This window comes from Liolophura sinensis, chromosome 7 (genome assembly GCF_032854445.1).
Source record: "Liolophura sinensis isolate JHLJ2023 chromosome 7, CUHK_Ljap_v2, whole genome shotgun sequence".
NCBI lineage: Eukaryota > Metazoa > Mollusca > Polyplacophora > Chitonida > Chitonidae > Liolophura > Liolophura sinensis.
The window spans coordinates 3,145,124-3,168,820 of record NC_088301.1 but is presented as its reverse complement, the minus strand read 5'-3'; the positions used below and the strand labels follow the sequence as shown (position 1 = coordinate 3,168,820).

Here is a 23,697-nt window from a genome sequence, read left to right as displayed (position 1 = left end):
AAAGAATCAGAAAGTGTAACAGTTTGAATTTCCTCTGTACTATATATTAATGCACACCATGAAATATATATAAGTCCGCCAGCTTACTTGAACGGTTAAACAACGTTAGAGCGGGGAATCTGCATTAGAACATGTGAACCATGTGTTATTGGGAGTTAGCACCGAGTTGTGGTATTTCCTCGCTGCGATAATGCTATTGTTCCTCCGACTGCCTACCCTGTAAAAACAGGTCTTTTCCATTTAGATCTTTGACTCAACATTGTTTCTCGGCTGGTTAAGGAATACATGTGGTTCGGACGCTTTACCCGCCTTGTTTTTTGTTTCCACAGGGCAGGATGAAGGGCATATGGACTCGCCAGAGACTCTCTGTCATTGGATTGTCACTGTACTTCACTTCTGTATACTGCCGTAAGTACTTTGCACAACAAAATCAATCCAGTAAAGCGTATATACGATTTAGTTGGATTCCATCAGGCTGATAGTGTATGACTTCGTACATGGATTATACTATATATACATGGACCGTTGGGTAAATTCCTTCACTTGTACGATGGATATGAATGAGATGTAAGTTTGGAAATACATAACTGTACACGTAAATGCGGAAGGGTAGCACAAATTTCGCGCTTATTGTGCTAACGCCATATAAAGTGCTGAGATGTTGTGACGAAAATGTAGTAACTGAAAATAATCTGTAGTAATCTGAAAGGACAAGACCAACTGATCCAACAGTCCGTTAGTGTGTTATACTTTTAGACGTTTAATCAGTTAGACGCTTAGTTTGTTAGGCGGTTAGTCTGCTAGACGGTTAGACGGTTAGACGGTCAGTCTGTTAAACGGTTGGGCGGTGAGTTTGTTAGAGGGTTAGTCTGTTAGACGGCTAGACGACTAGTCTTTTAGAAGGCTAGTATGTCAGACGGTCAGTCTATTGTACAGTTAGTCTGTAGGACGGTTGAACGGTTAATTTGCTAAACGTTTGGAAGGTTAGTCTTTTAGACGGTTAGTCTATTAGGCGGTTAGACGGTTAGTCTGTTATACGGTTGCAGTCACTAGCTCAGCCACTTAATCGCTGAGTTAGCCAGACAGCTAGTCACTGGCAATAGTCAGAATAGAGGTATCTGTCAGTCATGGAGCCATTTATCCGAGTAGTAATTCTGAAGAACGTTTGAAGGATTGGTTTTGTCTAATCTAATCATATTGCTGACAGTGTATGCGCATAAGGCACACATTGATTTACTTTGTGCCGGATTACCGGATGTGACGTCATTGTTTATATGCCTGGTCCTGGCCTCGGGGCACATATACCTTTCCAGGGAAATATCACAGAACAGTCACAGAACACATCTGAAGTGCATGTGATAAAAAAGTTTCATTTCATCAAATCTGTGTTAACGAATTATCAACCGAACAAACCTTTCAACATCATTACCTGCATGTTTTTAAGCAGGTAATGTTTTCTTGCCTATATAACTCTCCCGTCTTCTCCAACATGGTCGTACCGGCCTTCCATATTTTAGTCTGGCTTGTTTATTGATGTTACGTGACATCCTCTACCTGGATCTTTACCAAAGCCTATTGTTTTGCTTAAGGGGGATCTTAAGTGACTGTGTTTACCTGAAATTTATAACCTTTTCCTCGCACCTGTTCACCTTGTGATCTATAGGCTTCTTACTTATAATGGTTATTGCGCACATGCCTTGCTGGATAATATACTATTCTCCTTTAAAAAATGATCAATGACCGGATGTCAGGTACAGAGCAAACAGTTTTATCTGCCTTAGTGGTAGATATCCAATTTGTCATTGTTTCTGAAAGGGTAATATTGGACGTGAAACTGACTCGTGCCCTAGGAAGACTTAACATGTGCACAGAATATTCATTTCTTTCTATGAAGGCAAATGATATGTTTCAGTATTGGAAACGAAGTTCATGTAAACTTAAATCAACCTGGAAATCACGTATCCTTGCTTAATTGGAATAAATGCTATGTAGGCACTTCGTGTTTTTTGGACGTAAGGCAGAATACAGAATGATAATCACGTATTTCACATCGCCCTCTAAAGCACATACATGTATTTGTACGCAATGGCGTTGTCTAAGCCTAACTAGCATGTTGGTGTACATGTTGCAAATGTACAAATTTACATATAACTGAAGCTGTCAGATATAGAATACATGCACTCACATCGATGTCATTCCAGACTTCAGAATACACGATCAGAAAATAAACGCCGATTACTACATGCAACTGAAGTGGCTTAACAAGAGACATAGTTGTTTCAAAAATAATCTCGCGGCATCTATTAACATTTAGCTATATACTTACGGATTCTACAATGACGCTGACGTTTGCGTTGACGTTGGCGTTAATCTGACGTTCCTGGATAACAGCGATGTAAGGGATCAGAGGTGGCCTATCTAAATTCTACATTAAATGTATCCGGTAAGTGTTTTCTTCGAAATAACGTTTGTAAATTTATAGATTACATTTACAGTTAATGTTGCACAAACACTTGTTTAAGTGGCATATGAATTGTTGTCAAAAGCAATACGCTTTTGTACTGTTTTTGTACAGACACCACCTAACTCTAGACTGACAGCACGGGGCATGTGCGTACGCAAAGACACACTCGCTCGCTAAGCGAGCCAGAAAACTGAAGTATTTCACACATGCCGAGCTCTCTTAGGCTGTGTGTATAGCATTATGTACCACATGTCAAACAAACTTTATGTGTACTGACCTTCTGTAGGTAGAGCTCGGGGAGCGATGGGAGGGCGTCGTGTGGGATCCTCAGACAGCCTGCAGGCCACGTTACTGCTGTAAAAACCACCAGACATGCCCACCGTCTGGTGAATTTTAATATATTCAGCCTTGAATGTCGTTTTAATTATTAAAAGTTATATTGATGTCAAGTAAATACGATATTCACAAGTCAATACTGGCTTTTGTAGCAGAGAGACCAAATACTGTAATGGTGTAACGTTTATCAAATTCTCCTTGCATTTTGGTTTATTTTAATATACTTAACCTAGAGCGGCAATACGTTTTAATTATAAAGAATCCGTGCTGACACTGCGTAAATACGACATTCGCGAGTCAATACCAGAGTTTGTGGCGGTGGAGCCTAAAACTGTAATGCGACGACATATATACGCCTGTGTTTGGCTAACATAGAAATTTCAGTCTCTCTGGGTGCTAATCGTTCATGGACTCTAATAGAACATTCTCTAACTTTTTAAACTCGACACTGTTTTTTTCCCCTTTACCACAAGAGTTGACTTTTTTGTAAACGGGCGATGGGATTAATTATGCCCCGAAACTAAGCCCCTGTATACGATCTCTTTACAGAAGTTACATGCACTGGAAGACGTGACATCGAACAAGTCTGCGGGAGAGAAATGGTATATCAGTTAGAATATACATGGTTAGGCGTGCTGAAATTCTGGGGCGACTAAAAGGAAAAAGGAATTGGAGTCTCTTAGACAAGCGAATCATGTCATGCTTGAAACTCGAAAATGTCTCCTTGACTGAATAAAAATAAGAAGCGTTAGACCGACGTCTTAGATAACGTAACAGAAAACGTAACGTGACCTGTAGCTGTGAACAATTATGATATATGTCGGTGTGCAGTAAGTACACCAGCCTCGTTACCCCATTGGCGCTGTGGGAAGGTGGTAACTGTTCAAGTGTGCTAGGCTGAAGTCTTGAATTTTGAAAAACAATTTCTTTTTTCCCTCCCCCCCACTCTTCAAGAGATGAGGACTTTCTTAATCATGCTCATAAGGCATACGGGCAGGTGTCGGCATCAGCTTCTTTCGTTAGGTCTGGGTCCACGTTCTAATCGAAAGACAAGGAAGGCCACTGGCAGCTCACGTGCACTTACAGCCTTAATTAGACATATTCGACTAAGCATGACATTGTTCCGTTGTTTTTATGTCAGATCGAGTTATGAGTCCGGTTGCAGGAGTGACTTGAAGTTAACTTTGTAAGTTAAATTGGTACTAATCTAATACGGTTTCCACCCACCATAATGCTGGCCGCCGTCGTATAAGTGAAATATTCTTAAGTACAGCGTAAAACACCAATCAAATAAATAAATAAATAAATAAACTAATTAAACAATGCTTATACTTTAGGACTTCATGTAATATCACGCCATTTCAGTTCTCATCCACGAACTGGTGAAAAGGTTTAGTTTCGATGTCTGGTTTTAAGTATAGCATGCATATGTGTTCAAAACAACTTTATTTTAATGGAATTCTTTTTGAAGAAAGTGTGTCTGCCGTGCATGCCATAGCAAAATTCGAGCAATGTCAAATGTCAAAATTTGAAATCATATCTAAATGTTTTGTTTGTTCCTAGGAATTAATATTTAAACTTCTGACCTATAAGTTATGAAATGGTTTAAATTGATTGCCTTCCCCACCGTAAAGAAGTAACGCCTTGTGGAATTGAACTCAGTACCGTGATCTAATCCTGATGTGGTCATGTCGCTTTAAATCCTGATAACAGATGTAACGTTTTACCATGAAGATATATGTTAGGACCAGACAGGAACGATATACCTATTTTAGTTGTGCTGCTACTCAGCCCCTGTTTACACGGCCCAGTTTGTCTCCACAGGGAACACAGGTCTGTGTTGAGAGCGGGTCAACTTTTGCAGGCCCTGTTTTCATTAGGGGATAATTACTGTTGCTCCACGGATGGCCCGATCGGCTGCACCCGACAGCACCCTGTGGGCAGCCTACGGCCTTAACCAACAGTTACCATTGCCATATTTTCTCATCTGTCACGGAACATCTTGTCGGTTTTGCAATCATCTCGTGTTCAATGACATTTGGGGTGTAATCAGCTTGAAGTCTGTGCCACATCGGAGGGCGTGTTAGCTCGGCAGGGTCGTTAAGGCTAAAGCTCGACATGAAAAGTACCATGCGGAACGACTGACTAACGCGTTGGGGTGGTTTTCCTAGGGTGTGAAGTAACACGATAGGACGCATTGGCGTTAAAAATCTTCACGATGAGTGTTTTGACGAAATTACCGTTGCTTTATACAGTATTAGAAAAAAAAACGTTATAGCTTTCTGGCCTACGAGTAGTAGTGAATGGAGGAAGAGATGAAACGTCATTGGCCTCACTCTGCGTACGAATGAATGTTTGAGTGCTTCTTTAAAATATTTTTGATGGATGTTTTGTACCGAACTGTTGCCGAACTGTTGAACATGTCTCTTCTCTATTGGTGAATGGATTATTTTTTGATGAATGAGTTAACGCGAATCGGGGGATTCTTCCTCAGTACTCTGGGGAAGTTTTGCAACCCCCGAAGCACGTAACAAGTCCTCTCTCAGTCGCTGTGACAGGGTTTGAATACGTTGCCTTCGTTGGTGAAATGGAAAACACTGTGTACCATTCTGTCAATAGTCCTCAGCGTTTTCATTGTCAGATTTATGATTCACGAACCTATTAACTGTTTTTGAGTGCCTTTTGAGTATTTTGAATAAGCCATCCAAGACTGTAGAAAACCAGGGTTGTAGGGTCGTTGATCGCGATCATTTTCAGCAACCTGCCATGTTATATGAACGCCATAAATAGCTGCTTTTAGCTTTTTTCTGGTGCAATCATGTTCCTGTAAGTCCATCCGCATATTCCCCTTGGCTCCTCTGCAGTGCAGGTGTTCAGACTATATATATAATACGGGATGTTTAAATGCCATCGGGGAACGAATGTCAAGCTTTGGAGAATTATCTTATTGCGGGATCAAAGACATAACAGTTCACGCTCTTTACATGTGGAAAGTTATTCGCCTAGGATATAAATGCCGTGTTCTCGGTATCATCATTACTGATGAATGCTTTGGGTTTCTTGAAAATATGATATTGACCGAATTTGTTGGCTTAACATTTGTAAACACTTTTCTATAGTATATATCACAAAGTGCCAGTTTAATGTCTATGTTTTTATGTGTCAGGAGTTTCTTTTATATCTCTGGAGCTTATCACGTGGCGGATTCCTGATATAATTCTTAACGCACACCTGAACAAGCCTCTGTCAGTGGCTTGGTGCGTCCTGTCTTGTCAAAAACATCCAGAAACTGAAACTGCCATGATACGGTTAACACGTTAGGGCATGCAGTGGCGATTATCAATGTGGTATCTTTTTAATGGAGTTTCAAGGTGACGCCGCTTTTAATACCGTTTCAGTTGTTCTTTCATGTATATTCACTTGAAGTTCTGCTCGATAGTTTTGAGCCATCTTATGAACTACTCTAAACGTGATATGGTTGAGCAGAGGCCACCAGACTCTAGATTTATGCCTGGTTGCGTATGTCTTTTGGTTTCTGGTAACACATTTATCATCTCTTTGATTGTCTGGCTGGTAACATATTTGTCGTTTGCTGGATTCCCTGACCGTTGCAGTCAGGGAATATTTAGCTACGGTGGTTTGTTGGAAATACTTATTAACAATGGTTCGTGAGAAATACTTCGTTACAGTGGTTTGTTGGGAATACTTAGTTACTGTGGTTTGTTGGGAATACTTAGTTACCGTGGTTATTTGGCAATATTTAGTCAGCGTGGTTTGTTGGCAGTACATAGTTACTGTGGTTTGTTGGGAATGCTTAGTTACGATGGTTAGTTGGGAATATTTAGTCAGCGTGGTTTGTTGGGAGTACTTAGTTACTGTGGTTTGTTGGAAATACTTAGTTACGATGGTTAGTTGGGAATATTTAGTCAGCGTGGTTTGTTGGGAGTACTTAGTTACTGTGGTTTGTTGGGAATACTTAGTTACCGTGGTTTGTTGGGAATACTTAGTTACCGTGGTTAGTTGGGAATATTTAGTCAGCGTGGTTTGTTGGCAGTACATAGTTACTGTGGTTTGTTGGGAATGCTTAGTTACGATGGTTAGTTGGGAATATTTAGTCAGCGTGGTTTGTTGGGAGTACTTAGTTACTGTGGTTTGTTGGAAATACTTAGTTACGATGGTTAGTTGGGAATATTTAGTCAGCGTGGTTTGTTGGGAGTACTTAGTGACTGTGGTTTGTTGGGAATACTTAGTTACCGTGGTTTGTTGGGAATACTTAGTTACCGTGGTTAGTTGAGAATATTTAGTCAGCGTGGTTTGTTGGGAGTAGATTATTGCTGTGGTTTGTTTCTCAGTTAGAGGGTTTGCTTAAAAGTTTAGAGTGTGCAAAAATGACTAAAAATACACTTATGTTTTGAATGAACAACCATTGATGAAAATTGCATACGATTGTGATATTAACATTCGATGTTGTTTAGCGCTCAGCACTGAGAGGTTAGAGTAAAGAAACATGACTGGTTACTCCGATGTCAGTATAATGTGACTGGATCCGGTGCCATGTCTGGTTTCTTCGGCATTTTACTTCAGTAGACTGTCCCTGCCACAAGTCGACACAGTATATGTACGCACGCCTAATGACTCACCGAAGTTAAATTCCAAGCACATATATATGTATATAAATGACTTAAAAATCGATCACATCTGAACGAGGCATGTTCCCGTGCAATATGTGCACCGCTGAAATGGACTAGGTTTAAGCGCTATTGGACCCCTTGAGTAAAGAGAGTATTGTTCACACGCACCAAAACCTCTACGCCGCAGAATTTATACACTTGATTCATTGTTGTCTGTTTTCGTTAAAAGTTATAAAAGTTAGGAGGCGTGGATGTGCTGTAACAAAAGGGTTATAAGAGCATAACTTCACACGCAGGGCATGTTGACTCGTCACATCCAGAGTACATACTGCATAACAGAGCAACGGTAACGCTAAAAGTGCATCCATTATGTCTGCAAAATACATCTCATTACATGGGTATTTTGGTTAAATATTATAGTATGTTTGGAAGTAATAAATATCGCTTTTATTTATAGATTTTACGTGGCATTCTAAAATACCAAATTCAGGTTTACTTTTATAATTAACGTTATATTTTACACCATCAGTTGGGCATTTAATTTTACGCATTTGTTATCACATTGCTAGACTTTTTTTAGTCTCGACGTTTTCATATTATGTAGCCACAACCAATAAAATGAACTCTGTAGTGTTTATATTTGAATACCATAAATATTGTAACGGTGAAAGGTGACGCTAGACGCCACTTAACGTATTTGACCTTGAGGGTTATCTTCCACCATGATAGCAAATTGAGACATCCTATCGGTTACTGACATATACGTGGAAGCATTTCAACCAGTTCCGTGTAGAATGCACGACAGAAATGTATTTGTGTATTAAGCTACACCGATAAGACCTTAAAAGAGGAAATTGTAGCATCTTCGCTTGGCGTTCAGCATAAAAGGAAAGTGCAGCGATTGGTTGACCCGTATAAGTATAATCGCTCGGGCAGGGCGTCTTACTTGCCTTCGGTAAGTCGTCTCAGTGAAGCAGCACTCGATATAAAAGCAGTGGAAATCCGTCCTGCAACAAGGAGACGCCTTCGTCGTCACATGACTGAAAAATTCTTAAGTACGACGTTAAACCCGAAACACTCTCTCGCTCACTCACCTAAACTGTGTCACGCGTTATAACTGGGTCGTTGTTGCCGTAATCACATGCCTTAAGCCCTAACAAGCATGCAGAATGTTGGGTTTCAAGTTATATTACTTCAAGCTATACAAATTACGGTATGAAAGTGGATGGATATAGGACATATAGATGTATTTCAACCTTTTGAGGTTATATACCGTGGACTGAATGGAAGAAATGAACGAACCATAAGTACAGTTTATATACGCACAAGTAAGAGTATAAAAATTGACAGTGGTTTATCAGAAAAACTGTGTATGATTATCTTGTGTTTTACAATGCCCGGATGCAGATCCCCATGCAGTCGTATTCTGCTTCAGAGAGTAAAGGACGTTCCCTCGTTAATAGTACCTGCACAGATTGATCGACAATTTGATTAAGGGGGCCTCCGTGGCTCAGTTGGTTAGCGCGCTAGCGCAGCGCAATGACCTAGCAGTCTTTCACCAATGCGGTCGCTGTGAGTTCAAGTCCAGCTCATGCTGGCTTCCTCTCCGGAAGGTCTGCCAGCAACCTGCGGATGGTCGTGGGTTTCCCCCGGGCTCTGCCCGGTTTCCACCCACCATAATGTTGGCCGCCGCCGTATAAGTGAAGTATTCTTGAGTACGGCGTAAAAAACAATCAAATAAATAAATAAATAATAAATACATTTGAATAAGAATATTTTATCAATGGGTTTCTTCTTTAGAAACCCCGGACAATTACAGGAATGAGTAAGTACTGGACCGCCATTTGCTTTCCTTGTTACCAAGCAACAGAGTAAACAATCTGCTCCTCGCTTGGCGTTCATCATGAAGGGGATAGTGCAACGACTGGTTGACCCGTGTCGGTGTGTGGCTCAGGAGGGGCAACTTACTTGCCTTCGGTAACTCGTCTCAGGGAAGTAGCACTAGATAAAAGAGCGTTGGAAATCCATCCTGCAGCAAGGAGGCACATTACATGCACTCTAAGGATTCCTTCGTCATCATATGAAAAATTGTTAAGTACGACGTTAAATCCCAAGAGCTCACTTACTAAACAATCTGGGTTCATCTACGTCAATGACGTAGAACGTCAATGATCTTTGATCGTGCATGAGTCTTGCATTTGACGCCTGTGTGCAGCAAACACGTCTCTGCACTAGAGTTGTATTTCCCGAAAAGTTCCGTATGGTGAATTAATTGCCTGGAAATGAGCTAGGAATGTTTTTCCGTCAAACCAGGCTGCCCTATTTTTAGTATGCTATCTCTCGTACAAATCGACGCGATCCGATAGAGCTGCTCCGGTTAAAACGACCAGCTGTGGTAATAGAGATCTGTGCTGCTGATGTAACAAACTACGCTGCTCCCTGAAATACCTCTCCCGTCACCCTTGTTCGGCTGCGCTCCCTAGTGACCCTCTCCGCCATCACTCCCTGATAAACTAAGGGAAAACTAACCCCTTCCCATGAACACCACCTTGAACTGTTTACTACGGCCGTTCGTGTTTGCGTTGAAGGCGTATCTATATTAAAATGTTTATGAGAGTTTCTTTCCCCGCCATGAATTTTTACACTTGTTAATATAATGTAAGTTTTCCTATGCTGTACCATTTGTGAAAGTGCTATTTTCTTACAAATCACGACCATGGGCAGACAATTTTCTAGGTATCCCTTTGTGGATGACAATGGGCATTTTTTAAGCTTTTTACCAGTCTTGCTTGTACGTCAGGCCATGCACTTGACTTCAACTTGGCAATGTGGAGTGCACAGCACACCTGGAAAAGTTTGTCAGTATCTTACCAAAGGCCGATGTATGCAATTTGTAAATGTGGCGCGCTGAATACTTTACCCAGTGCATGTTATTGTACACAAACGGTTTATGTAGCTCTCTCTCTGCTGCGATAAGTACACGCACGATATTTGGGAAGAGAGATGCTGCGAAATCCTATCTACATTTTTGGTTATAATTTTTGAAAATAAATAATTGTAATTTTCGCAGTCGATGTTAACATCTAGCTTTTGGTCAAGCCGATGAACTTTGCCCGATGTTTGCATGTTGGACTGAATCTTAGTTCTCTGATTAACTTCCACGCTTTGTTAATCTTCATGGGAGTGCTCTGTTCATCACATTTGTGTCACTTGAGAACACGACAATCGTTAGCAATTTATTAGTGTTTACAGTAACTTTTGGCATGAGAGCAAGTTAACATGTCTCTGGTGGCACGTTGATGATCTATGCGGTAGAGTTTTATATCACTGCTTTGTTTTCCTGCATAACTAACACACAGCATCAAGAAGGCCGTACACATGTGTGACAGCAAATAGACTGTACACATGTGTGACAGCAAGTAAGCTGTACACATGTGTGGCATCAAGTAAGTCGTACACATGTATGACAGCAAGTAAGCCATACACATGTGTGACAGCAAGTAAGCCGTACACCTGTGTGACAGCAAGTAAGCTGTACACATGTGTGGCATCAAGTAAGTCGTACGCATGTGTGACATCAATTAAGCAGTACACATGTGTGACAGCAAGTAGGCTGTACTCCTGTGTGACAACAAATAAGCTGTACACATGTGTGGCATCAAGTAAGCCATACACATGTGCGACATCAAGTAATCCGTACACATGTGTGGCATCAAATAAGCCATACAAATGTGTGACAACAAGTAGGCCGTTCACCTGTGTGACAACAAGTAAGCTGTACACATGTGTGGCATCAAGTAATCCGCGCACATGTGTGACTTCAAGAAAATGTACAGTTATATATGTATTGTGATAATCTAATCCTGTACTCACTGCTACGAACATGCTCATGTCGTAACTTTTTCAATCATGCTCCTGTCATAACTTTTAGAAACATGCTCCTGTCTTGACTTTTGGAAACATGCTATGTTGAGATTTTTGGAAACATGCTCTGTTGTGACTTTCGGAAACATGCTCTGTTGTGACTTTCGAAGATATGCTCTGTCCCGACTTTCGGACACATGCTCCTGTCGTGACGTTCGGAAAAATTATGCTCCTTTGTTGACTTTCGTAAAAACCATGCTTTAGTCGGGACTTTCGGCGAAAATCATGCCCCTGTCTTGAACTTCGTAAAACGATGCTTCACTCGTAACTTCCGGGAAAATCATGCTCCTCTGTTGACCTTTGTAAAACATTGCTTCAGTCGTGACTTTGGGCAAAAATCATGCTCCTATACTGACTCTCTGAAAAATTATTCTTCCATCGTAACTTTGGAAAAAATCGTGCTCCTGTGTTGACCGTCCTAAAAACCATTCTTCACTCATGACTTTTGTGGCAAATAAAACCATGCTCTAGAAGTCAATTTCACACACACATACTGTTTAGTGACTTTTGATAACATAGCCATGTAGTGACTTGATAACATACTCTGTTGTGACTATTTATTTCTTAGTTAGAGGTTTTTGGTGAGATACACATATAGTGATTACTGGTTCGTGTACCACACTCCGGTAAAGAGATTTAAAAAGACTACTCTTATAGAAAACGTACTCATCTTCGTACTTTCTAAAACTTGCTCCTGTGGTGACTGTTGAAGACAAAGTGATGTAATGAATTTTGAAAACATACTGCATTGTCAGGTGTCACATCTGAAAGCAGCAACTCGGCGACCGATCACAAAAAATTTATGAAACGACCAACATCCAATACTATTAACCGCGAGTGTTCTATTGTACAATATCTATTTTATGAAAACAGAGTGTTTTGTAGATAGAAGGAGAAATTCTTTATTGTTACGGCGAAAACCATCGGTATGGCAGATTGGGTGACAAGCTTAACAACGGTCTGGTAACCAATTAGCTCATCTATATCACTGCTGATGTTTTTAGACTAAACACTAGTCTGTCGGCTTTGTATGCTATACATTGTCTGTACAGCCATCACCTCTCCGGCTTAGCGTGGCCCATTGTGTCTTGGGATACCGCGTGGTATCGTGGTTCTCATGTAACTGTATGGCAGGAACATTTGCATTCAGGTACAAAAATTCCTACTTAGAAGCTATGTACTATTTTAGTCTTTTCTGTCGGACCTCACATTTTTGGGTGTATATGTGCTCAAGAAATTACATTGTTAAGAATATAGAAAGGCAGCAGCGTTACAGCAAAAAACGATGGGCTTTTACCGTGATTTGAACCTCGGTGTGTTGCCCGCCCCAGAGTCCATTTCCTATGTCCCTCCAGTCCGTCACATGCTGTCAGCCCTTAATTCGTTCACTAAATCTTTTAAAAGCTTTATTTCTTGACCAATGTTGTAAAATGTTTAAATATACATTATACTTCTCTAACAAACAAATACCAAGGTTATATGAATAAAAATAAAAGATATAGTTTAAGAATGGTTTGACGGAATGGCGTTTGGATGCTACACAAAAGTGTAAGTGTGGCTATTTCATGTGTGGAATGGCGTTTAGATGTTGCACACAAGTGTAAGTGTGGCTGTTTCATGTGTGGAATGGGGTTTGGATGTTACACAGAAGTGTAAGTGTGGCTGTTTCATGTGTGGAATGGCGTTTAGATGTTGCACACAAGTGTAAGTGTGGCTGTTTCATGTGTGGAATGGGGTTTGAATGTTACACACAAGTGTAAGTGTGGCTGTTTCATGTGTGGAATGGCTTTTGGATGTTGCACACAAGTGGGAGTGTCACCGTTTCAAATGTGGAATGGCGTTCAGATGTTGCACACAAGTGTGAGTGTGATGTTTCATGTGTGGAATGGCGTTCAGATGTTGCACACAAGTGTGAGTGTGAGTGTGAATCTATGCTATATATTACTATTTCAGCTTATCTGCATAATCTCTTTGATACCTTCCTACTACTATTAATTTTATGATTTGAATACGATGGCGGTTGGACTTATTGGTAGAGGAATCTGTATTTACGTGTGGGGCACAGGTATTCTCGAGAGAACCATTGGCTGCTTGTTGTACCTCATCACCAAAGCTTTTACGAGTAACAAGAGTTGGAGAATCCACATATTCCACGCCAAAATCGGTGCTACGCTCCATCGTAGCACCGAGTCACGCCCCACTCCTTTATGACATGCCATCGATACTGTTTACTACAGCTGTGTCGTGTTGTCGATTTGATGGCGAATAAAGATGTCTAGGGTGAGCAAATCTGAATTCAGAATATATTGATAGTGTGCTATCTCATGCAATGACCCTTGACTTCACTCTACTAACGTCTTTGTCTGAGGTCGTGACCTGTCGGCCGATTGCGATTTACTTATGTATAGGTAAGCATCAGTTTTTATCATAACTTATTTCAGTTAAAGTGTAACAGAAGCTGTTCTCTTGTTTAGTATAGGGCAGTGTTAGTGGAATTGAGAGAACAGACTATTCGCCCTTTGTACTAAGCGTTCAAGATCTCACATGCTTCTTATAGATAAAACACACAATGTTTTATTTATTCCTGTAGCGCCGTTCTTAAGAGTTCTTATACTTGCTGATTGTCATATTTATGCTGATTGTCAGAATTATGTGGGAAAGAAACTGGACTTATGGGGGAAGGAAAATCGGATTTATAGGGGAAGGAGACGGGACAAGACCGCCACTCTTCGTAAATCCTGAAAAATGCCTGACCAATGCTTTGACTTGATAGTATGTCTGCTCGCGTGGCCATTTTCTATCGTGGTGGGACATCGGGGATTTCAGTTCGTTCCGTGTAATTCTTTGGTTAGCCACATGGTATATTTTCTCTCTTAGGCCTAATTACAGGGTTTGTGATCGCAGATTGCGCTCACCCGGAAATATTTTTCAGCTTGCCACATGTAAGACTGGGAAGCAACAACTAATCACAGCTCTCTTACTTCCTATCTCCCACAACACACCCTCCTCAAAAATCCAATCCTCTCTCCAACGTTTAGCGTAAAATGGCAAGAATGTCACCTCTGTTTATTCCTGGCTGGTTTTTACTGCAAACGCTTTAAGGGTCGCGGACCGCACAAGATGGTGTAATACAAGCTGGTCTGTGATAGTCGTTCTGGGTGCTTCTACATATAAATAACAGCGGGGACATGTGTCATTGATGACTGTAACAAGAGACAGATTCGCCTAACAGCCTCCTCCATAACCACAACCATCAGTCTTTCTAATCCACGCGATGAAACCAGGAAACGAATATCACCACTCTACAGATTCACCCAACAGTGTCCTCGACAACCATCAGTCTTCCCAATCCAGCCAATGAAACCAGGACACGAATACCACAACTCCCTCTTCAGATTCACCTAACAGCGTCCTCCGTAATGACATCCATCAGTCTTCCCAATCCAGCCTATGAAATCAAGACGCGAATACAACAACTCTCTCTAGATTCACCCAGTTACGTAATCTATACCCGATCCGGCACTTTTCCATCGTTGAGTTATTCAAACAAGAACCTCAACAGGTTATAACAGAGATCGCTTTGGGTCGTAATGGTTAGTGCTTCCACCTCGAAGTCAGGAAACCCTGGATAAAATTGTAGTTTTGCTGCCTCACTTGGCGCTCAGCACTGAGAGGTTAAGCAAGGGAACAGGTTGGTAGGTCAGGTGTCAGTGTAATGTGACTTGCTGGGGTGATGCCTTGTGTCTTCGGCATGACACTTCTGCGGCGGGGTCGCCACTATGGCGGCATGATTCGCCCTGCCATAAGAAGACTCACCATACAGTATACACACCTAATGACTGCTCGTCGAAATATAACTGAAAAATTACTGAGGGCCTCTTAAAACCCCAAGCCTACACACAAACATACATACAGGTTAAAATAAACAACCAAGGTCACTAACAACGGAGATGCCTATCATTAGGCCTTTCCATAGCTTCCCATGCAATGTAAAAACCTCGTCCTCGCCGACGTCCATTACTTTGTCCACTTCAGCTGATAAATTTGAGACATTCCAGGCATTAACGTTTTAATGGTCCTTTTCCTTGCCGACATGTTTTGTCAACGGTATCACGTTCGGTTCTTACAACGACTCAATCAGCCATTTTGTTGTCGCTAACAACTTCAGTTGTCAAGACTGATATACTTTGGCCACAGAACCCTGTGAAACATAATTATATAAAGTTGAGCGCTATGGACAACCTTACTGGTTTGCACTTAACATGGCGACTATTGTTAAGATACTCGTGGCACGTTGAAGGGACTGGTGGTAGAGAAGGTAGCGAAGTGCTGCTGACTGATGTCAGTATAATCGCCATGTACACAGACTAACGTTGACAGGTTACAGTTGTGTTATATTCCCCTGTCGTTGAGCTGCAGTAAGGAAGCACCTGCAAACATGAGCTCGCTGACTTTACTGAATTATAGCATAATTCTTACTTCTATACTGGGGAATTTACAGATGGAAATCGTTATTTTAGCCCACAAGCGATCTTCCGATTCACTCACACGCATCTGCTAATAGTCTATATCTACTTAACTAATGCATGACTAAACCATTTATTCATGGTGCCGTGCTACACATTGTATTGTATATATATATATATATATATATATATATATATATATATATATATATATATATATATATATATATATATATATATATATATATATATATATATATATATATATATATGGCAGTTCGTCTACTCTGCTTTTACCACAGTTCTTCACGATATTCCCCTTCACACATGATTCCGTGATCTCATGACTATCTACAAAGTATCGTAAATGAGATGATGATTCGCACCACAGTACAAAGGCTAGTAAAATGTTTAAAGTAAGGCACTATGGCTCACATTTTAGAAAAAAAGACCTTAAAAAAAATCGAGGTAGGCGTCACTGAATAGATCATTTAAAACTATGCATCTTTTAGATTTTTGTGAAAAAAGTTGATTTCTAAGGTGGGCTTTATGGACCTTACTTTGGGAAGTCATAGGAAGTTGTTCCAACTCTAATCACGACACTGGATGTTGGAATAACTGTTTTTACCCATGAGTAAAATAATACTGAATTAATGTTTTCAAAAGTTCCTTCCTTCTGGTGAACGTCAGGAAAAATAAAAGGTGATGACTCGTCAGAGTTCTTAGATACCGTCATTATGGCTCATAAAGCTCACCATAGTATTCAAATAGTTGAATGCTTTTCAACACTTTTAGAAAAATTTGAAAAAGTAAACAAAAGCATTTTTACGCATAATTTTCAGTTCTGTATGTGATGAACCTTACTACATATGTTAGCTTTCTTTTACTTGAACTGTAACAGAGATGATGTCTTGGGCAATGTCAAACAATAATGGTGTCTAATAACCCCAGAATATGAAAACACATATAATTAAGGTAGTGTATATGACGGTGCGGTGATGATGATGTATTTTGCTGGATGCTACGTTATAGTGCCCAGTATCACTGTATGTGGGAAAGTGATGAAATATCGTTAAGGTGATAGTGTGTTCCTTAAATACAGTTGAGCAAGTTTAATATATTAAAAAGCAATTGGGAAGGGTTCCGATCTGAAGGTGTTTTATTTCTCTTTGTGACGGGTTTGAAAAATAAGGTAGCAGCTGGGTCAGTTTTGGGTGATGCGTTAATAAAGAGACTTAGTTTACGTCTGTTGGTACATGGCACTAAATTGCTATGCGTGGCCTAAATAGCTAATTCAGCTAGACTATGGGCAAAAATGAAACAGTGCTATCAGAATTCGTCATTTTCAAGTAGATCAAATTTACTGACCACAAAATGTAATTTGCCAATAGAAAGCGCTCCCTTAACTATGTTGGCTGTGTGTTATTTGCTAAGGACGTCTTTGGCCGAATGTTATAATGCTACATTTCAAGGCATATGCATTTTTGTAGCACCCCAGGTGAGTGAACCAGTATTACTTTCCGTTTGCAGTCACACACAAATGAGCTTTTGTGCAACGATGCAGTGTTATGTCTAATTTACATGACGTGTTGCAGATCGTGGCTAAAGCCTGTTCTACTCATTCGCGTCCCAGACATTCCTTTCGCATGTCGCTTCTCGCCAAAAGCCTACAGAGACTGACTTAAGTAAGGACATAATTTAAAAGTCTGTTGCCCCGGCTGCTGAACATAAATGCCTTTGTTGCGTGCCGTGCAAATGTTCCCCGGTTGGTGCATATGTTTTGTGTTTTCTCTTGTTTAGAAACTTCGTCGTCTTCTGATTAAAGCTGACCGGCAATGCCAGATGTTAAGTTCTACAGGTTTCTTACATCTAACCACATCTTTAATCTTATGTTTCATTTTTCTCAGTCGTCAGCAGAGCTCAAATTAGAACATTTATATATGTGACACTGGTCATCTCTTTCCGGCTTGAGCTCAGAAAGCTCAATTCTAACTCCACCATATATTAACCCGACTCCCAAATTTACTTCGACTTCATTCTGTTTAACTGTCAGACTATGTAACTTTATAAACACTCTCGCTTATGCTTGTGAATCAAAAAAGTTAGCTGCTATCTCTTATTTAAGAAGTTGTCGACGATTTGCAAAATTTCGCCACTTTTTAAATACCTTTACCTTTAATTGTATTTATTTGTTTATATATTGCAACCTAACTGCGTACATGTGGTTTACACTCAACTCGAAAACTTCTGGATTTGTACTTAGACAACTCTGTCACAATCTCAACAGCCTAGTAAGCAATGCTGAAGGAATTTTCTTCATGAACCTTATGTTTGAAATGCCTTTGTACCAGAAACACTGAACACAGTAGCGTCTTAATCAGCTTATTAGGTACCAGTTACAACCACCCTTATTATCGGCAGAACAATTGGCAACCCGGGAAATGGGCTACAAATAACGACACGAGCCCCACTTGCCTGACAGCATTCACACGTTAGTGAATGGCTAAAGATCGCGGTGGCATCATCTTGCTAATTCCACTCCATCGCCTCGACACGAATAAAAAGTTGTTAAGAAACAGTAAATGGCTTAGCATGTTTTCCTCTCAACGGGATGCTTTTGATTGCCCACCGAGACAGTATCTGCCTACTGAAGCTCCCGTGTTTGCTAGAAACGCACAACTAAGAAGAATTTGCGTTATTTGAACCGTTGGCAAATATTACAACACCACTGACGAAGGCATTTCCGTCTCACTAGTCAAGGAGAAAAGTGTTCACAGTCAATTACTGGCTTCTACTCTGCAGCAGTAGTCGTGCCTGACATACTGGCGAGGGCCTTGAGGTCATCGGGTGCGCAGGCCCAGAACGGCATGTAGTCTTCTGAACACATGGCAGCTATACAGGTACGCATGCGTACGCACATTCCTTAAATTTCTGAAATATATATCGGGCAGATTTCTCTGCATGTCTCATAACTCTACAAACATACAGTTCATGGTTAACGACTGATCTGTCTGTGAGAAATACAATCTGGATATTTTGTAGCGAGACGATAACAGTTGTAACAAACACTACAGTACATTATTTGACTCGTCGAAGCCGGAAGAAAAGGCTCGAATATTTGCACGACTAACAACAATTTGACTATGCACAATAAGAAATTTTGTTAAGGGTGTATTCATATTGATGTGAAGGGATTTTAAAGATTGTTCGCTACATTTTTTATCAAGACCTATATCAAGAAAAATGAAAAACCTTACATGTTATGTATCATGTCGTTGGTCGGCAATCAATGAAATAAATAAGTATCTGGCATGTATCAAGAGTGATAGACAATCTTGTCAACTTTTACATTGCATTTTTTCACTTCACATGGTATCTCGATTGCAGATTTTGTTTTTGTCATACAACAAAGTCTGATCGAATTTTAGGCCGTCGACAGAACTCGCATAACCGTTTTCATCATCTTACTTGAAGTTTATATGGGTTTTTCTTCCAACATGCCACACATATGTGTGTTTTATTTGATGTAATTTGTCAGTTTCTAACCAAAGGCTGGTGGTTTAGGCCGATCCCTAGGATTACCTTTATCCTTAAAGCTGACGGCTGCCATATAAATGAATGATTGTTGAATTCGGCGTCAAATCCCATTTCTAAGAAAAAAGGCAAAATAGACACGTAATAATAACTCCGGTTTGTTCCAAATTCGAGGAAGTATACTCTATACACACTACCGTATTGGGTCGACTACCGTCTCACCTGATCAAACTATATTGGGAAGTTGTTTTCAACAGGATTTTCAATGCAGAATTTTTTCATTTAGTTTAGTAAATATTGCTTGTTGCTTATGAGTAATATCCAAAATTCACACAGTGACTCGATATGTGAAGTTTTACTATGATTTGAAATCTTTTTTTCTCACTTCGGTATTGTAGTTTCTCTGAACAATGGTCGTCTTTTCCAGAGTACCAAGTCAAAATTTCACGCTGACAATGTAACGGTAATGTAAATTTGAATTTTATATTCGCCTTTTCTAAACCATGTATAAAATCTGCAATGCTTTCAAATCACATGGCTGTTCAGTTGAATATAGTTGTGTATGCTTGTGGATGGATCATAGTCTTACACGACGTATTTTCTATGAAAAGGTTTCACACGGATAGGATACGTCCTAGAAAGGTGTAATGACATATTTAGTGTTGATTATAAATTAACAATACGGTAGGGTTGTGCTTTGTAAATGTTCAACGTGAACTGGGAAGCCAATTTGTCCGTAGGCAAATGTAGTAGTTATATTACATAATTTCATCCATTTCATAACTTTTATATTTCAATGAAATTTAAGCTTAAGACCTTCACCGAATATTTATGCACGACCATATAGATAATTCCTCATCATCTTCAGACTGAGCTTAACAATTTCGTCAAAGTTTTGGTCTTTCAGCTGAGGAAAGCGACCCATTTGTACACCGTACATCATCCCTCTTGTGCGCGATTCACTGTACAGCCTACATCATCCCTCGTGTGCGCAACCCACCGCACACCGTACATATAGTCTACAGCTATAAAATCATTAAATATTTGGTCGCGCAAATCAGACTTGATAACTTATAAAGCAAGAGTCTCCGCGACTGTTAGATTTAACTACTATTATGGCAGCAGCTTTCGAATATTAACTTCTTCCATGATATCGTACCCGTTTTGTAAGCTGGCTACGATATTGGAAGGGCACTGGCACAGTGAGTTCAGCCAGAGTAGACACAAATCTGATATCTCGTATTTTGTCACATGTAACTATGCTGTACAAGGATTCAGTGCATGATGTAGTTCTCTTAGTTAACTGTAATGGATGGTATACCGCAATGAAATAAACGGAGCTGCGAGGCTGTTCACCTTTGCTTACCCTGGGGCTTAGAAACAAAAATCTGGTAGCTATGCGCTATGTCCATATACTTACTCGCTCTCCAATGAAAACAATGCTTTCAGAATCGGCCTTTTCTCTTGGAAAGCGATACTCTTGATGCAACAGCGTCGATTATTTACGTGTCTCAAGAATGCAGTGTTTAATACAGCCTAATTGAAGCTATCTTGGTGAGGAACCGGGAAGAGCCAACAGCCTCGCTTCACAACTATTGTCGGCAGTCTCGTTGAGCCTCAAGGCACTTGGTAACGGATATGAGAAGGACAAACCATGATGAGTGCCAAGTGTACTTCCTGTATCATTCACTTTTCCACATTAGGCTAGTCGTAATTAACCGCCAGGATCTGTATGTGTACACACTCATATGCCGTTGACCACAATGGAGGTCAATAATCGCAAGACAAATTTCTAAAACAATGTTCAACATAAACCACCGCAGAGCTAAAAAGTCTGTAAGACATTATGTTGGAGTCAAGAGAAGCAGTCGGTAGGTGTGAATTTAATTAGCATCAAAACCGCGAAATTTCGATTCTGAGAATGTGAATAACTCTATCTTAAACATCACTGTATCGCAAAATCATCCATTTGGCCGATGCGTTGTCATGTATTTGTTTAATCACCTAATTTATCTGGTTATTTTAATTTCCATCACAAGCGTTTCTTTCAGAAAATGGTTTGTCAATTTTCAGAAAATAGTGTGTCAAAACATACTCCATAAAAAGCTTCTCCACATGCTTCTCCTCGAGCTTCCCCACAAGCTTCTCCACATACTTCTCCACAAACATCTCCACAAGCTTCCCCACAAGCTTCTCCACATACTTCTCCACAAACATCTCCACAAGCTTCCCCACAAGATCCCCCACATGCTTCCCCACATGCCTTCCCACAAGCTTCTCCTAGAGCTTCCCCCACGAGCTTCCCCACATGTTTCTTCACGAGCTTCCCCACACACTTCTCCTCAAGCTTCTCCACATGCTTTCCCACAAGCTTCTCCACATGTTTGCCCACAAGCTTCCCCACATGTTTCTCCACGAGCTTCCCCACACACTTTTCCTCAAGCTTTCCCACATGCTTTTCCACATGCTTCTCCACAAGCTTCCCCACATGCTTCTTCACAAGTTTCTCCACATGCTTCCCTATAACCTTGCCCACATGCTTTTCCACATGCTTCTCCACAAGCTTCTCCACATGCTTCCCACAAGCTTCTTCACACGCTTGCCCACAAGCTTCCCCACATGTTTCTTCACGAGCTTCCCCACACACTTCTCCTCAAGCTTCCCCACATGCTTTTCCACAAGCTTCTCCACAGGTTTCTCCACAAGCTTCTCCACTTGCTTTCCCACAAGCTTCTCCACATGCTTGCCCACAAGCTTCCCCACATGTTTCTCCACGAGCTTCTCCACAAGTTTCTCCACATGCTTCTCCACAAGCTTCTCCACATGCTTCTTCACAAGCTTACCCACAAGCTTCCCCACAAGCTTCTCCATATGCTTGCCCACAAGCTTCTCCACAAGCTTCTCCACATGCTTCTCCCCAAGTTTACCCATAAGCTTCTCCACAAGCTTCCCCACATACTTCTCCTCAAGCTTCCCCACAAGTTTCTCCACAAGTTTCTCCACATGCTTCTCCACAAGCTTCTCCACATGCTTCTCCCCAAGTTTACCCATAAGCTTCTCCACAAGCTTCCCCACATACTTCTCCTCAAGCTTCCCCACAAGTTTCTCCACAAGCTTCCCCACAAGGTTCTCCACATGCTTTTCCACGAGCTTCTCCACAAGCTTCTCCACGAGCTTTCCCACATGCTTGCCCACAAGCTTCTCCACGTGCTTTCCTACTTGCTTACCAGCAAGCTTTTCAACGAGCTTCCCCGCATGCTCCTCGAGCTCCCCACATGCTTTTCCACATGCTTCTCCACAAGCTTCTCCACATGCTTCCCACATGCTTCTCCACAAGCTTCTCCACAATCTTCCTCACGAGCTTTCCCACATGCTTGCCCACAAGCTTCCCCACATTCTTCTCCACACACTTGCTCACAAGCTTCTCCACATCCTTTCCCACAAGCTTCCCCACATTTTTTTCCACATGCTTCTCCACAAACTTCTCCACATGCTTCTCCACAAACTTCTCCACAAGCTTCTCCTCAAGCTTCTCCACAAGCTTGCCCACAAGTTTTTCCACATGCTTCTCCACATGCTTCTCCACGGGTTCTCCACAAACTTCTCCACAAGCTTCCCCACGAGCTTCTCCACAAGCTTGCCCACAAGGTTCTCCACAAACTTCTCCACATGCTTCCCGACAAGTTTCTTCACATGCTTCCCCATGAGCTTCTCCATAGGCTTCCCAACATGTTCCTTCACATGCTTCTCCACGTGCTTCCCGTATTGGTGAAAGAAAATAGCCGAGAGACAGCGGAGAGACAGGGGGAATCCACAAATTCCTTCTCCATAAAATGTGGGACTGACATTTATTATCCATTCTACGCTTTGCGCACGAAGTATCAATCATCTCTTTATGGTATCATTGGAAGGTGATACCAATGTATGTTATAGATGATGGGTTGTAAAAGGCAAAATAAGGTATCAGGAATTAGCCAGTTCGAACGTCTTTGTTTGCGGAAAGCGATTCTTAAACAAGCTATGAACTATCATTCAGTTGACAACGTATACAAAACAGGCCCGCGCGTCTTTAAGTACAGTTGTTTAGCTACATGTACGTATTATCAACACATAAATAGGGAAGCCTTAGAACGTTGTTAACTTTTTCCTTGAACGACTCTTTTTCTCCGGCTTTAAACTTTCTCTCTGGAAAAATGGCCTTTTTGAAAATAAAGGTATAACGATGGCTCAGTGCTGATTAAGTGCATCTGCTGATGCAAGCATGACAAGGGTGGAAGTTTGCCCGACGCAGGCCTCCTATGGCTCTCACGTTCTAAGACACACACCATCCATCAGCCGAACA

At 41.0% G+C, this 23,697-nt stretch overlaps 2 protein-coding genes across 2 annotated transcripts in view; both read left to right on the top strand.

The window, feature by feature from the left end:
• The window catches only part of LOC135469807 (collagen alpha-1(IX) chain-like), a 103,883-nt gene that overhangs the window by 61,624 nt on the left and 18,562 nt on the right, over window positions 1–23,697 (top strand). Inside the window, exon 4 of the mRNA XM_064748412.1 lies at window positions 330–408. Within this exon, the coding sequence (XP_064604482.1) occupies window positions 330–408 (79 nt within the window). The remainder of the gene's footprint in view (window positions 1–329; window positions 409–23,697) is intronic.
• Window positions 12,878–23,062, top strand: LOC135469652 (mucin-2-like). The gene is made up of 3 exons (XM_064748196.1): window positions 12,878–12,903; window positions 14,696–14,892; window positions 22,446–23,062. The coding sequence occupies exons 1-3, from the start codon at window positions 12,878–12,880 to the stop codon at window positions 23,060–23,062; spliced, it is 840 nt and encodes a 279-aa protein (XP_064604266.1).

What these genes read in the sequence shown, in the direction of transcription:
- LOC135469652 (XM_064748196.1), top strand. Translation starts at nt 12,878, where the DNA reads ATGGCGTTTGGATGCTACACAAAAGT. An exon ending in TTTGGATGCTACACAAAAGT is followed by an intron (nt 12,904 to 14,695) that starts GTAAGTGTGGCT and finishes GACAACCATCAG; the next exon opens with TCTTCCCAATCCAGCCAATG. An exon ending in CGGCACTTTTCCATCGTTGA is followed by an intron (nt 14,893 to 22,445) that starts GTTATTCAAACA and finishes CTTCTCCTCAAG; the next exon opens with CTTCCCCACAAGTTTCTCCA.